The sequence below is a fragment of the Arvicola amphibius genome, chromosome 1 (assembly GCF_903992535.2).
Source record: "Arvicola amphibius chromosome 1, mArvAmp1.2, whole genome shotgun sequence".
NCBI classification, from domain to species: domain Eukaryota; kingdom Metazoa; phylum Chordata; class Mammalia; order Rodentia; family Cricetidae; genus Arvicola; species Arvicola amphibius.
In genome coordinates, this window is record NC_052047.1 from 141,191,972 (window position 1) to 141,207,978 (window position 16,007).

Sequence of the window (16,007 nt, forward strand, 5' to 3'; positions counted from 1 at the left end):
TCCACCTCAGCAAAAACTCACCAGCAGCACAAACACAGCCAGGTCCCCATGCAGGCTACAAAGATCCTTGCAAAACTCTTCTGGAAACTTCCTCTGCAGGGGCTGATGCTCCAGGGAGACTCTGGCCCAGGGATAGGAGCTCACCCTGAAAAGGCATCAGCTTCTACCTCCAACGGCCACCATCACCCCTGCACCCCTACCTCAGCATTGCCTTTAAGGAGCAGGCCTATCGGAGCAGGTAAGGGGTACAGGGCCCATAGAGGATATTCAGAGAAGGGGTCTTATCTCTGAGGTAGGTTTGGGCAAAGATCCTTCCCAAATCTTTCATTAACAAAAATTTCAAAGCCAAATGGGGCTGAACTCAGTTGACAGAGCAGCTGTCTAACATGTACAAAGCCCTGGCCCAACCCCCAGCATTACATAAAACTAGATGTGGTAGCACATTCCTGTAAACTCAGCAATGAGGAGATGAAGGCAGTTCAAGGCCAACCTTGGCTACATGGTGAGTTCAAGGCTAACCTAAGTCATATAAGACCCTCTAAACACAAGAAAGAATAAAGGAAGGAAGATGTGGTGGTGGGGCCTTGTTAGAGTAAGCGTGCCACAGTGGGGTGGGCTTTAAAGGTTTCAGAAGCTCAAGCCAGGCCCAGTGGCTTCATTGCTCTTCCTGCTGCCTGCAGATCCAGATGTAAAACTAACTCCCCGGCTACCTTCCCAGCACCATGTCTGCCTGTGTGCCACCATGTTTCCTGCAGTGATAATAATGGACTGATATTTTCCTTCATAAGAGTTGCCATGCTCGGACCTTGGGAGAGGGTTGAAGAGGAGGGGAGAGGCATGGAGGGGAGCAGAGAAAAATGTAGAGCTCAATAAAAATCAGTAAAATATATATAATAGCTAGTTAGAGTGTAAGATCCAATGTCAAGCTACACAGCTTCGGAATGTCTGTCTCAGCTCCATAGGCGTTTGCTAAAATGCATAGACTTTGGATCTGACTAATTTTGATGTGTGATTTTTTTTTTCTTATTTGTAAATTCTTTACAATAAAGTCTTTATTAAAAAAAAGAATTGTCATGCTCATGGTGTCTCTTTACAGCAATAAAACCCTAACTAAAACAGAAGGGAAAAAGAAAAAGGGGGAAAGACAGATAGACACATATACACAGGTGGGTAAGAACTCAAAGGTTGTTTCCAAAAAAAGCCATAGCACTCACTAGCTGGCTGCCCAGGATATACAAGAATATAAATCCAGAATCTCCCCCAAAAGGGCCTCAACAGTCAAGTTTAACTTACCTGTCTGTGTCCCATAAGTGTTCCATGGACTGTCAAACTAAGTCAGTCACCCAGAAATCAGAATAACGCAAAGGAGAAGGTGAAAAATCACAGCTACTGGGCAGTTATGCAAATATGTCTGAATAAGCCCGGTGGCACTGAGAGCCAAATCACCCTCTTCTTCACACTCGCTCTGCAAACGCTCTCTCAGGACTTCTGAGCCTGCCGAGAAGGCAGCTGGATCCTCCTCTTGTGAGAATATCCAAATGTCCTGCAGGGAAGCTGCAGGCAGGACCCTGGGCAACAGGCAGAGCTGAACCCCAAGGTCAGGGTTCAAAAAGAAGGAAAACTCAGAATGCCTCAACAACCCTTCGGTAGGTAGCATCTGGCCACTTCTCAGAGTTCACCCACCCCAAAATCAGCTCTGGCACAAGCCCAGCCAGGTTTGTGTACAGGCGACCAAGTCCCTGAAAAATCCTGTCTGGCTCTCAGACTAGTTGGGTCTCCTGGGCATTCTGAATTTGGACAGACCTTGATACCAATCTCACTCCGTCACTCTAACTGTACAGTTGCAGGGAAAGGACCAAAAGCTGTTGCCAGAATGAGCTTATGGGCTAGAATAGGGCACCTCAACTCAATCTATGACTCAAGCCGAGTCAGCCACCACTGGGTACTAAACAACAGGCCTATTCAACAGTCCTGCCCACAGGGTTTCCCTCAAGTCAAACATGGAGTTCCCTCAAGTCAAACATGGAGCACAATGACAGTCAGGTCAGTGAGGGAGTTAAAACTATTCCACTCTGGCACACAGACTATTTTGAATTAAAGGTACTTTTAAAAAGAACAGGCATATGTTGTGGGACATTATTCAAAGATGCGTTACATTTGTCTATGTTGTGGAACATTTGTTTAATGATGCAAAGATGTGCTGCATTCTTTTATGTTGCATTTGTTTAACTCTGTGAAGCTGTGTTACTTTGCCTGCCTAAAACACCTGATTGGTCTAATAAAGAGCAGGATGGCCAATAGCAAGGCAGGAGAAAGGATAGGCTGGGCTGGCAGGCAGAGAGATAAATGGGAGGAGAAATCTGGGAGGAAGATGGAGGAGCAAAAGAAGGACGAGGAGGACTCCAGGGTCCAGCCACCCAGCTACACAGCAAGCCACAGAGTAAGAAGAAAGGTATACAGAAACAGAGAAAGATAAAAAGCCCAGTGGCAAAAGGTAAATGGGATAATTTAAGAAAAGCTGGCTAGAAATAAGCCAAACTAAGGCCAGGCATTCATAAGAATGAATAAGACTCCATGTGTGTTTATTTGGGAGCTAGGTAGTGGACCCCCAAAAGAGAAAAACACAACCAACTACAGGCATAAGCCAATAACTGATCATCCTGTCTCCTAAGAGCAAGAGCTGAAATCCCCTCCCTAAATTGGCAGGGAAATAACATCCTTATTCAGAACCCAAGACCAGGATGGGAGAGCTGTCTAGACCATACTTACAGCTGTTCCTGTTTAATCCTCCTGCATGATCTGTTTGCTCCTTTGCAGGTCAGTAGCTGTGTGGTGCCAGAAGCTCGACCATCTAGACAGTTACCTGCCTTCGGTGCTGCCTAAGTATTGGCCTTCACCACTACTGCCCTGCAGACCACAGAACTGCAGCCCTCCTTGGGCTCAGCTCTGTCCAGAGGCTTTACACTATCATGGAGCTGCTCCCCATTGGCACATGGGTCACGTCAGCAGCACCCACTGTCTCCTGGGCAACAGGAAGTCCCATTTGGGGACGGCACCTGTTAGAGGAGCTTATGACATCTCTGGTTTAAGATGTCTTTAAAAGAAGGTTGTGGAGCCGGGCGGTGGTGGCGCACGCCTTTAATCCCAGCACTCGGGAGGCAGAGGCAAGCGGATCTCTGTGAGTTCGAGACCAGCCTGGTCTATAAGAGCTAGTTCCAGGACAGGCTCCAAAGCCACAGAGAAACCCTGTCTCGAAAAACCAAAAAAAAAAAAAAAAAAAAAAAAAGAAGGTTGTGGGGCTGTAGAGATGGCTCAGAGGTTAAGAGCATTACCTGCTCTTCCAAAGGTCCTGAGTTCAATTCCCAGCAACCACATGGTGGCTCACAACCATCTGTAATGAGGTCTGGTACCCTCTTCTGGCCTGCAGGCATACACAGACAGAATATTGTATACCTAATAAATAAATAAATATTTTTTTAAAAAAAAGGTTGTGACTCAGACATTCCAGGCATCAGCAACCACCAAGGAGACCCAGCAACCTCACCCTCCTGTCTTCTATTTCCCTACTGGTGACAGCAGTCTCTGCAGGAGGCGTGACCTTCGGGCACCAATGCAAGGGCTGAACGATCGTTTGTCATCTCAGTCCTCTGCAGTAGGGACAGAGATCAGTAGGGGGAGAGATGCTTTGCAGGATTTTCTATTAATTAAGACTCCTAGACCAGGCTAGACCTCTTATCCTGTAGACAGCCTTAGACATGGCCCTCTGGCCTAGGCATCCCGGCCCCAGCTTTCTGGTAATGAGATTGGCTGTAGATTGATGTGAATGCCCCTTCTCACCCCCTGGAGCACAAAAGCAGAAGTCATGTGTTCCTTCTCTAAGCTCCAGGTGTTCCTCCCTGCCTCAGCTGCCCCCAAAGCTTCTGCGCCAAGACATTTTTGGGTGTCTGTGTCTGTATGCACTCTGCCACCTTCTCATGTACATGAGACCCATCCTGGACCATTCTGGAAAGCTTTAGGGGTTGTTCTGTGATCACAGAGAAACCTGCGAAGGTCAGCCATGTGGCCCCTGGAGGCGTCTGTCTGGGTCTGAGGCTAGTTCAACAGTGTTCCCGGAGTCCTCCCTCTGAGACGCACTTGCCCCCCACCCCTTCTCTCTTTTCCAAGGTTATGGCAGGCGGGCATACAGCAGACAGGGCAGTAGCAGAATGCTTGGCATAGGCTGGCAGAAAGCCCTTTTTTTTTTTTTTTGGTTTTTTGAGACAGGGTTTCTCTGCAGCTTTAGAGCCTGTCCTGGAGCTAGCTCTTGTAGACCAGGCTGAGTCTCGAACTCACAGAGATCCGCCTGCCTCTGCCTCCCGAGTGCTGGGATTAAAGGCGTGCGCCACCACCGCCCGGCCAGAAAGCCCTTTTGATGGCATGTGAGGGACAGCTTTTGTGGCTTGTGGGTAGGGCAGTGGGTGCTGGAAAACGTTAGTTACCCAGTCACTCACTACAGCTCCTAAGCAGGTCCTCTCCAGAAAGTGGGCGACACAGATCACTTTGCCCTACTCCATGGATGTGACAGAAAGAGCCTTTGTAGGGGGGACTACTGGGACATCAAGTGTGTGGACAGAGGACTCCTGAGGGTTTGAGAGGCCACGCCTACTCCACGACTGAACCAGCAGCAGGTTGGCAGACCACAGTGTCAGAACGACTGGAGAAAGCACAGGTGGCCAAGTGTTGAGCTGCAGACACCTGCTCCCACCTCCCACTCCCCACCCCCAGCTAGCTACAATCCTTTTTCAAATTATTATTTTGAAAGCCTACTGAAAGTTTCAGAATGAAAATAAGTGTCAGTCACAGCAGGCCACCCAACCTACCTGGTCCTGGTTCCAAGCCCTGCTCTGAGTGATGCTTCATTCTGCTCCCAATGAGCAGAATTATGGGCCTGCCAGTCCGAGCCCAGGCCAGTCAGAGAACGGACATGGAGGCTTCCTGTCTCCCCCCAATACACCCTCAAGCAGGAGGCAGAGAACGCCAACTACTTCCAAGACAGAAGTGGGCAGGCTAGGAAATTACCCAAGGAGGGCCTACCTTTTGGGGGCAGGAGAAGTCTTTGCCTGGCAGATCCAGAGTCCTAGGTTATTCCGTTCCTTTTGTGCTTCTCCTATGAAAGCCGCCTGCATAGCCCCCCTCCGCCTAGGGTCAGTCATATACACACACATACACACCACAGGCCCTGTCTGCAGGATCCCTGGGGAAAACATGTCCTCTCACTCAGCGTAGAAACCCCACAGCTATTGCCAGGGAGATAGAGTCTCCAGGGAGATAGAGAGTCTATAATTTTCACACTGCTGGCCCCAACAAGGAGCCACCAGGAGCTGCTACTAGCTGCAGAGCCATAGAGAAGCAAAGGGAGCAACATGCAGATGAGGTTTTCCTGGGACTTTGGGCTCATAATTCCGAGGTCTAAGGTGAGTCCAGCTATGGTGAGGGTCTCCGAAAACATGACCAAGCTGAGGGTCTGCAGGTCATGGATGGGGTTGAGCCCTAAATCAACAGCAGATATCCTCACAAAAAAAAAAAAAGTGGTAGAGGAAGACATTAAGGATAAGGCCACATGGAGATGGGATAGGTGTGAACACACTGGGCCTGATAATGGAGGCAAACGGTCACAAGCCAATGTTTGCTAAAGATCATGGAGACTTTGACAGCCTCCAGGAGCAGGGAGAGGCCAAGGGTCTTTCTCCCTTACCTGCGTAGTGCACCCTCAGCTGGGGGCACCTTCTCTCTCTTTCCTATCTGCTGATCTTGTCCCTCTTCCCTTCAGCAATCCAAACCTTCACTGTCTTTCCACACAGGCTGGCCTGCCCATGTCACTGCTGAGTAGGGCTAGCCACAGAGTTCTGGACTAGGGACACACTCAAAGCTGCTAGGGATGGTGCAGAGTTTTGCCCTTAGAATGGGCTTCATTAATTGCATCTAAGTGCCCTTTGGTGAAGGCCGCTGAGGACGTTTAAGCCTAGCTAGAAAAGCCTGGCTCTGTTGGAGCCAGGCCCTACAGAGAGACTCTATGGAGGAGTTTTATGCTGCCCTGATTTAGAGGGACTGCAGGTGTGGCGGATCCAGCAAAGCAATGTTCCAGAAGGTGAAAGGAGACTCATGGCCTCTTCCAGCTAAGCCTTTGCTGCAGACCCCACTGATTGTTTCCTCAAAGGAAACTGGTCTGGGCTTTCTGGGCCACTTCCTCAGTAATCCACTTAAACCAGACAAAGAGGAAGTGAGATCAGATCTCAGAGGAGTGAGCCCTGCTGCTCCCGGGGCGGCAGGGCGCCCTGCAAAATGCCACTGCTCAGCCTGGAATAAGCTGGTGACTAATGGCAGTGTAAGTGCCATTCTAATTGAACACTGTTTACGCATCTTGCAGATTTAAGTGATTCACCCCAAGCTCTTTTTCTTTCCAAGTCATTTTTGTTCCCCAGAAAGCAAAGGGCTGACAACAGGTACTTAAAGCCTTGGAACACTATAATGAACGCACCTCCTGGGAGTAGAAAAGCCCAGGGAAGGCAGACTGGACCACAGGGGACCAGGTAAGGATCCTGCCTTCCCAAGGATTCTGTTGGTTGCCAATGCCAGCAGAACAAAAATCATAGGATGGGTCCCGGAGAAGGTGGCTGCCAGATATTGGCAGGGGTATCTGGGTAAGGCACAAAGAGAACAGTGTCTTCAAAGAGAGCCAAGCAACCCCTGCAGAAGCACAGAAGGGCAAGGGCTAGACAGGTCAGAAAAAGGGTGCTCAGACGACTCACAGGAGTCCCTGACAGAGCAAGAGACCACACTAGTCTCCTGCTTCTCCCAAGAGGCTGTGATCTTGATCTCTGAGAGGTCAGCACTCCTCAAATCCCATCCGGGGCCCCTTCCTGGACCAGCTCCTGCTATTCCCCAGTGCCCAGCATCTCTCCTCAGCCTAGACCAACTCCCTTGCCTGGGTCTGCATCCGGCTGTCCCTTACTGTCCCCTAACCTCTGTGCCTCAGGGACTTCAGGGGAATGCTTGCCCCTGAGGAGGTACCATTTGGAGGGGGTACCTAGCTTCATGTAGGAAGGAGAGGGACACAAGAGGAACACACACAAGGAAGAGAGGAGCAGGGGGACAAAGACTTGGCTTTCTCAACTCTTAAGCTCTGCTTCCTGGCAGTGGCTGGTGGAACTAGAGAAGTTGTGGACGTCATGATGTATTAGTCACTTCTTGTCATTGTAACAAGACACCTGACAGAAGCAGCTCAAGGCTCAGATGATTTATTTTGGCTCACAGCTTTAATAAGGCACAGTTCACCATGGTGAGGAAGGGTACAGGAGGCATGACGGAGTTCATGGTAGCAGAAACCTGAGGCGGGGACTCCCCATATCCCACAGGATCGTGAAGCAGCAACACATGCTGGTGCTCAGCTTTATCTTGTTTTCTTCCCCTTTTCATTCAGTCTGGGTCTCCAGCTCATAGCATGGTGCTGGGCCTGTTGAGGATGGGTTTTCCTCCTGAGTTAAAACTCTGGAAACACTCTCTCACACACCAAGTGGTTACCTCTTATGAGTGTGTGTCTTATGAGTGTCTTATGAGTGTGTGGCACCGATACGTGGAGAGAAAGCAGGCCAGTGGGACAGAAGAGAAAATCAAGAATCACACCAAGCTTCACAAGGATACTTCTTGTGCCATTACAGGTGGCTTCTCAAACTTAAGTAAAAAAAAAATGACTTTTTAAAAAGTGATGTTGGGATCAACTAAGCCGTTGTATGAAAATTTGATCCATGCCTGACGTGACAACTCAGAATAATTAACTCCAGGTTATGAGTTTTAACCTGACACATAAAACCTAGAAGCAAGAGAAGAAAATATGAAGATGTCTCTAAATAGAAGTAGGGACAAATTAGGCTCTGAATCCATAAGAAATTTAGAAAATGATTGATTAAAAAAAATAAATAAGTAAAAATGGTTGCATAAAAGAAAAACACTGTGTATGGGAAAGAGTGTATAAATGAACCTGAAAGACAAGTAAACTGAGAACATATGTTGGCATTCCTATTAAATATATATCGAGCCCCAGTAACAAACAGAAATACCAACTAAAGAGGAAAGTGAAAAATAGGCAAATTAGCCTACCATATGAGAAATGCAAGGCAAAGCTAAGTGCGCTGCTGTGCCTTGTCTGTCAGGCTGGCAACACGCCCTATGGCAGGCACCCTGCGGATGGTAACGGTGCCACCCCTGTGCAGGGAGAGTTGGCAATTTCAGCACAAGTCATGTGCGCCACCCTCCAGCCCACGTACTCCACTTCTAGGAACTAGCCCAAAGCCACACTGCAGAAGCACACAGGCATGGCTAATGCATGAGGCAGAAGGACGGTGGGGCTTGTTGGCACACCTTCAGACTTAACGACAAACCATGGCATAAATGGCTGGCAGAATGATGCCCTCCGGGGGTGCATGGAACCTAATCCTGGGACCTGTGAACGTGTGCATGGGAAAGGGACTTTGCAGCTACGATGCTGATCTTGAGAGAAGGGCAGCATCCTGGACCAAAGGCATCTGATGTGGCCACATGGTCCTTACCAGGCAGTAATGGAGGCAGGAGAGTTCAAGTCAGAGAAGTGACCTAAGGCAGAAACAAGAGGCCCAAGGGGCAGCAAGACCACCAGCCAAAGAGTGAGGACCTCTTCTAGACGTGGGAGATGGATTTAAAATGGTTTCTACACAGGCGTGTCCGGAAGGAATGCAATCCAGCCCACACTAGGCTGTAATATAAGTGGTCAGCACTCAAAGACAATGGCTGCCAAGGTCAGCTGCACACAGGTCTCAGGCAGGAGCAAGGCTCTCTGGTGACAGCGCCTTGCCTTCAGTTACAGATGATCTGATAAAGACAGGGTCTCTCAGTACAGAGCAACCTGGGCCTCAAAAAGACGACACAGCAGGGGAAGGAGGTGCAGATGCTGAGCAAGGAGAACAACCCACTCTTGTACAAAGGTACTGTCAACCTGACTCAGAGAAGTAGTAATAATAACAGTCATGAGGTCACCAGAACGCTGATCCTGACCAGTGCTCATAGGACCACTCTTGGCTAGTTTGGCATGAAAAATTCTGTAGGTATGTTTTTAAAATATCCTTGTGTTGTGGAGACAACAGCTGAAGTTCAGAGGGAAGGGATGGGCTGTTCTCTGTAATTCAGTTGAATGCATAAGAGAGTCAAGAGAGAGGGCTGGCTTCCACAAGGGCGGTCAGGATAGACCCAAAGCTGCTGTTCATAGTCATCAGCGGAGAGGTACAGTCAGCTTAGCACTGGGCTCTGCTCTATGCAGAGGCTTGGTTAGGAGGAGATGAGGATGGCCTTCCTCTTGTCTACTGTCTCTAGAAACTTACAAATTATCACAAGGCATGAGACTCCCACAAGGGGGCAGCACACAGAGGCAGCTGAATCAGCTGTCTCAGAGCAGAGATGGGCCTCTGGAGTGCCTAGGCAGAGAAGGAAATAAGGTGCATGGTGAGCAGCCTAGACCTCATGCAAGGCACCCACAGCCTCCTGCGAGCCTCAACGCATGACGTGTCTCCTGGAAAGCTCTGTTTGCCAGCCTCGTGAGCTTCACCAACAAGAGGATCTCCTCGGGGCCCAACAAGCAGAGGGCAACCACCCTGCTCCTGACAGTCAGCAGGGCCACCCTCAGTTGCACACACCCCTATTTGGTCCTCCCAAGTCAAGGCTGCTCAAGGACCAGGTATAGCAGGGGGATGGTAATGGCCTTTAGCCGGGAAGAAAGCAGGAGCTCTCCTCCTGAGCCCGTCGCGAGGGAAACAGCTATTTTTAAGGTACCAGCACTGCCTCAGTGACCCTGAGAGGCAAGCCTGGCACATTCACATCGTGTTTTGGCCCACTTAGGAGCGTGTGATAAATGCTCTGCTGCATGTTGGCTCCGTGGGGTGGTGGCCGGGAGGCTGCTTTCGTCCTGCAGTGGCAGCAGAGGCAAGCCCAAAATGGAGCTGTTAGAAGAGGGTCTGGCCACAGGCTGCTGACGCCACAGGATTCCCAGACTTCGCAGTCCCCATGGCACCCTTGGTGCCCATAGTACCCAGAGCTCCTGTGACACTGCTCGGCTGCCACAGCCCTGGTGGTACCCTCAGCCGAGACTTTCTATAACTGCTCTCAGGAAAACCCCTCTGATCTAGTTAGGGAGGAAGCCCCTCTCCTTGGTCAGCTTCACTGTGGCTGGTGCTCACTTCACCTCCTGACCTTTGAGGAATCCCCCTGTAGCTATGCTCAGAACTCCTGTGGGTTTCACCTCCAATCCTGGAAGGGATGGAGTCCTGTTTGATCCTTAGCATTTTCCCCTCTTCAAAGTCACTGAGGCCAGCAGCCCTGGCTTTCATGGAGAAAGGCCACTGGTGGGGACAGCCTCAGTATGGGAGGGTACAGGGAGACTCCTGGAGTGAGGATGGGGCCCAGATGGATTCTAGAAGGGTCTGCACCTAGAGGCCCACAGAAGAGAAGTTCAAAGGACATTTGGTAGATTGAGTGTGCCAAGACCACTCTTCTAATGAAGGTCCAAGGCAGAAGAGTTCACAATTCACTCAAAATTTAAATCTCAGAGCCCGCCTGGGCCTGAGTGGCAGAGCTCTGAGGTGGGAAAATGTGGACAAGAACCAACAATGGCTGGGCCTGGCATCCACAGCATAGTAGCTGGGCCAGCCTGTACGGAACTCACTGAGACCTGACTACTGTCCATGCTGAGGGTCTCTACGGCCCTCCGGAGTCCATCTGCTGCTGTGGCCCCCTAAGAGGACACCAGGTCCTACTGGAAGGGCTGCTCACACCTCTCTTCCCCTCCACTAGTGCGAGCATGTTTTCCGCCCTCTCTTTCAATCAACAGCATCAGCGAAAGCACAAGCGAGAGTCGGTTTCAAGCCATCTTAGATCACAACCAACACAGTCAACAGATGCCGCTGTTTTGAGGTCTCTGGGGCACACTCCCTGACAAATGAGATAGCCCACTAAATGTGCTTGGCCCTAGAAGGTCTCATCAACCTCTGCCAGAGGGGTAGACTCCGCAGGACATCTGTGAGAGCAGACCAGGCCAGTGCATTAGCTAGAGCCTGTGTGCTGTAGGACCACAGGCTGGGGAAATGAGGCTCAGACACACGCAAGGAGCACAACAGCTACGTTCAGGACCAGCAGCACCAGGCGGCAGGCAGAGACTTCTGTAGCTATAACTGACATTGCTAACTCTAATAGCCACACCTCGCACTTACATTAGCAATGCTCGCCATAGATGCTACCTACCTTGTGTCAGCCAGGCCCATGATGGGCCATAAAGCAATGGCTGACCCTGATACCCACAGCACAAAGATTTGAGACGCTAAACCGTAGAATTCAGGATGCAAGCCCTGAATGTCTTAGGAGGAAAGGGTGGGGCTAATCTGAAAGGAAAGGAAGTCACATGGCACTGGCATCAGCATCAAAGGTAAGCTGCTGCCTGCATACTGCCCTCCATCCTGCTGATATCAGAATCCACTGGCTGTGAACATGGAGGATAGATGGTACCATCTGCCCAACGAAGCTGACATAGGCTGCCTCCCAATGAACTTCTCATCCTGGTGTCTTGGGTAGTCCATGCGGGCTGTAGGCATAACTGGTTCCAGCAGCCCCGGGGATGATCTAGGATCCATGATTCAACACTAACAACTGGGTCATATCCCAGAAGTCAGACATCCTCTGAGTTCTCTGTGGCTATGACTGACTCCCCGCTGCTGTGTGGAGCATCTTAGAACCAGATTCTCCACAGACAGACTCAGTGAACCATAGGCCCAGTGATGTCCCACAATACTCCTGGCAGGATGCAGCCGCTGAGAGAGGTTGCCATGGCAACCACAGTGCTGTCTTGTCTCTGAGATGCTGGGCAAACGCAAGGTGTTATCAGTGGGGGCTACATAAACAGATCCGCCAGGGAAGGACAAGGGAGGCCCTGACCCAGCCTCACACCAGCTAAAAGTCCCCAAACTGCATGTCCACATCTGAGGATGAGCTTCCTCTGGCTAAAGTCTCTTCTGGATCTATCTGAGGATTTGGTGATTCTGTAAGGGACAGAATTCCTGGAGTGGTTGGGGACTATGTCAAAGGCATTTTGCACCCAACTCTCCTGGTTTTTTACCCATAAGCTTAAGAACACAGAATTCGGCACATGCGCAGTGTTACAGGACAGCAGGAACAGGGTGACCCTGAGTGCTGAGACCCTGCGCGATGCTGAGCAAGTTTCTGGGCCCACGCTACCGGGAACTGGCCAAGAACTGGATCCCCACTGCCAGCATGTGGGGTGCCGTGGGTGCCGTGGGGCTGGTGTGGGCCACAGACTGGCATTTGATCCTGGACTGGGTACCTTACATCAAAGGCAAATTTAAGAAGAATGATTAGGAAAACTCCCGTCACACTCAGGATCTCCCTGGCACTAAACCCTGCTATCTCAGGAACAGCTCAGCCTAGTGAAGGACGCTGAGGAAGCTGGACACGGCGAAGTCCTGCAGCACCCGAGGGAGCCTCTGCGCTGATAAACACTTGGGCTGCCTTAATGAGTGTAGCATTAAACCTTGTTCTCACACCTCCAAAAAAAAAAAAAAAAAAAAACCACAGAATTTGTCTGTGAATTTGGGCCTAAGCCTTCCTACTGGTATGTACTCCCTCCTTACCTTCTTACCCATATAATGGCTCCATCAGTCCTTCTGAGAGCTCTGAGCCACAATGTTAGGCCCAGCTCCTTAGGAGGCAGACTTCATGCCCAGACTATAGTAAGAGAGAAAGAGGCCAGGTGTCCCTCCCCAGAAATCACTGTGTCCAGGCACCCTGGAGCCTCTGTGTGAGCTGGGACTGGCCTTAGCATGTGATGGAGGAGTGTTTATGTGTTACTTTCATTATTAATAAAGAAAACTGCCTTGGCCCTTTAAGAGGACAAAAAATTAGGTAGGTGGAGTAGACAGAACAAAATTATGGGAACAAGGAAGTAGAGTGGGGGAGACGCTTCAGGCAGCCGCCATAGGGAGTCTCCATGCTGCTCCTCTCCGAGATGGACGCAGGTTAAGATCTCTCCTGGTAAGCCACACCTCGTGGTGCTACCCAGACTACTAAATATGGGTTAAAGGAAGATGTGAGAATTAGCCAATAAGAGGCTGAAACTATGGGCCAGGCAGTGTTTTAAAAGAATACAGTTTCCGTGTAATTATTTTGGGTAAAGCTAGCCGGCGGCGGGTGGCGGGACGCAGCCCCTGCCGTTTCTCACTACAAGCATGGGGACATAAAGAAAGAGAAAGAGGGTTTAAGGAACATAGGGTGACCAGGGAAGTAGGGGGGGGGGTAGAAAGAAAGATGGATGGAGAGATCCATTCAATTGGAAACTGGGCCCATAAGGCCCTATGCAGGAGGAACATTCCTGCTGAAACAGCAACTTATGCCTGTTCTTCCAAAGCCAATTGGGGTGCTAAAACCCCACCTGGACTAGGGCTCCTGCAGGACATCCAGACTCGGGGGTCCTTCCTAGAGCTCCCTTGATCTTCCACTTACTGATAACAGTTCTCAGAGAATCTTCAAGACTGCCACCTTGCCCTATTGATAGCACTGACATTAACATTCAGCCTTGAGCTGAATGCACCTCTAAAACTCCCCACACCCATGGAAGCTGAAACCAGGTCCTGTCCTCCCAGCAAGAAATGCCCACAGGCTGCAAGGTCACCACCTTGACTGCATGGACCCCAGATGGGGTACAAGTCCTGTATTCAAGCCTGTCTAGTCTCTGCCCAGCCATAACAGAACTCAAGGAAGCAGCCTTTCTCTTCACTTCCGGGGAGTCGTTGCAGGGAGAAAGCCGATGGGCAGGGACCTACACTAGGATGCACAGACCAACCAAGTTTCCAAATGGAAAAATAAACTGCTTACTACAAGAACCAGACACCGTACAGAACGGTGTAGCACACGCTCTAAGAACATGCAACAAACAGCAAAATATGGGGCATGTGAAGGAAGGGTTCGGGTGACAGCCCCAAGCTTGCCACTTGATAAAGGACAGAAAGTGAACAAGAGCAGGAAAAGTTTCCTAAGAGTGCCCAGGTCTGCTCAAGACATGCCCTCCAAGGCCCTTCCCCTCCCCCTCACTATCAGTCTTCCCTTGTCCAGGAAGGCCTGCCCCCTTACAGAGGGCCTAGAGGCAGACCTGCCCCCAGAAAGGCTTAATCACAAGCCAATGCAGCTTACTTATACCAACAAGGGCCTCTGGGTGCTCCCAGATATTTCATGTACTCTCCGAGGGAACACTGCTTCTCAGATCTGACATTTTGGAGTACTCATTTTTGCTCGCCATGATGCCATTATACAAAAGAAATTCAAAGCTAATAAATACAGCTCTTTCTTCCTCTATGGTCAGCTCTGTCTCTGTGTCTCTGTCTCTGTCTCTCTCTCTGTCTCTCTGTCTCTCCTCTCTCTGTCTCTCTGTCTTTCTCTCTGTCTCTGTCTCTCTCTGTCTCTCTCTATCTCTCTGTCTGTCTCTCTGTCTCTCCTCTCTGTTTCTGTCTGTCTCTCTCTCTGTCTCTCTCTGTCTCTCTGTCTCTGTCTCTCTCTGTCTCTCTCTGTCTCTCTCTGTGTCTCTCCTCTCTCTCTCTGTTTCTGTCTGTCTCTCTCTGTCTCTCTCTGTCTCTCTCTCTCTCTCTCTCTCTCTCTCTCTCTCTCTCTCTCTCTCTCTCTCTCTCTCTCGAATGTCTCAGTGATACTGGTAGCTGGGATGGAATCCAGTTTTCTGGAATTAAAACAAGAAAAGTTTGGGGAGTTCTCAGACACAGCCCTCTCCCAACCTAAAAGGTTGCTAAGGTTTTAGTCAAAATGCGTGACAAGAGAGAGGGCGTGAGGGGAAAGGTAAGGCGTTGTAGTTGAAGGGCTGGACAAGCATCCATACCAACAGGGAAACAGATGTATTTTCTCGGAGTCCTGATTATTCTCACCTGGATGGTATGTCTTAGAATTAGTTAGGGCCACATCACTCCCTAGGCATCTGTTCGTTGAGGAGAAGATGGGATCAGGGAGGGACCCTAAGGGCTGTACTGCCTCCTGCAGAGGTCCTAGACCCCTGGGGAAGAGGCACACAGACCGCATACTCATAGGAGGAGCCTGAATGGTCCACAGCTCTGAAAGAGGCACCGCTGGAGACAGGAGAGTATCCCATCTGAAGCCTCATTCCCTCCTGGCATCCTCTGAATATAGTCAGGCTGTCATGATGCCCAAGGACCAAAGGGGGGGGCTTTACTCCATTCCCACACCTGAGGATTTTATTCCCAAGGTTGAAGAATGAAGACTGTCCCATCCCCAGCCTCCTCTCTTTCTGCTCCGAGATGTGACTTCTTCAAGTTCTCAGTAACTGGTGGATTTGATTATATCTCCTGCTCTTTAAGGGCAGCCTGTCATTTCCAGGATGGATGGAAGCCTGGCAGAAGAGCAAATCTAACCAGCAACAGCACCACGCCATTCCTACAGGGATGTCCAGGATTCCCATAGGATGTTTCTTCGGGCTTTGGTTAAACAAGGAAGCTGAGTGTGAAGTTCTAACCCCTAAGTCAGGGAGCTAAGAGCCTGATGCCGCCTGCGGTTGAGCCTGAGCGCCCAGTTCATGCTTGATGAACAAGTACCTTGCAAAGCCAATGTTCAGAGAGTGGTCAGGGCCAAGGTCATTCATTCTGGTTCGAACTGATGATGGGCATTTCAACCAGTCCCTTCTAGTTTTCATCTTTACCGCCATGACAGTCATTCAAGGTCTATCTTTCAATTTCTGTCTTCCTGATTTAAGCGATATTCCCAAGCAACTGCCTGTGTGTCCCAGTTCACTCCACCTTATGGAAACAAGGATTTGTTTCCATAAAATCCAGCAGCTACTTCTCCTAGAAACAACTTTCAGGGACTTCCTGCTCAACAAACCCATTACAACAAAATCAGCCCTCAACACTCCAGCAGGAGGTCAG

At 50.0% G+C, this 16,007-nt stretch overlaps 2 protein-coding genes across 2 annotated transcripts in view; one reads left to right on the plus strand and one right to left on the minus strand.

Moving 5' to 3' along the window:
• Positions 1-16,007, minus strand: part of Stk32c (serine/threonine kinase 32C) — an 84,463-nt gene that overhangs the window by 17,884 nt on the left and 50,572 nt on the right. The gene's annotated exons all lie outside the window — the stretch shown is intronic.
• Positions 12,228-12,429, plus strand: LOC119824516 (cytochrome b-c1 complex subunit 10-like). Its single transcript, XM_038344696.1, has one exon. It carries the CDS (start codon positions 12,259-12,261, stop codon positions 12,427-12,429), a length of 171 nt encoding a protein of 56 aa, XP_038200624.1. The 5' UTR covers positions 12,228-12,258.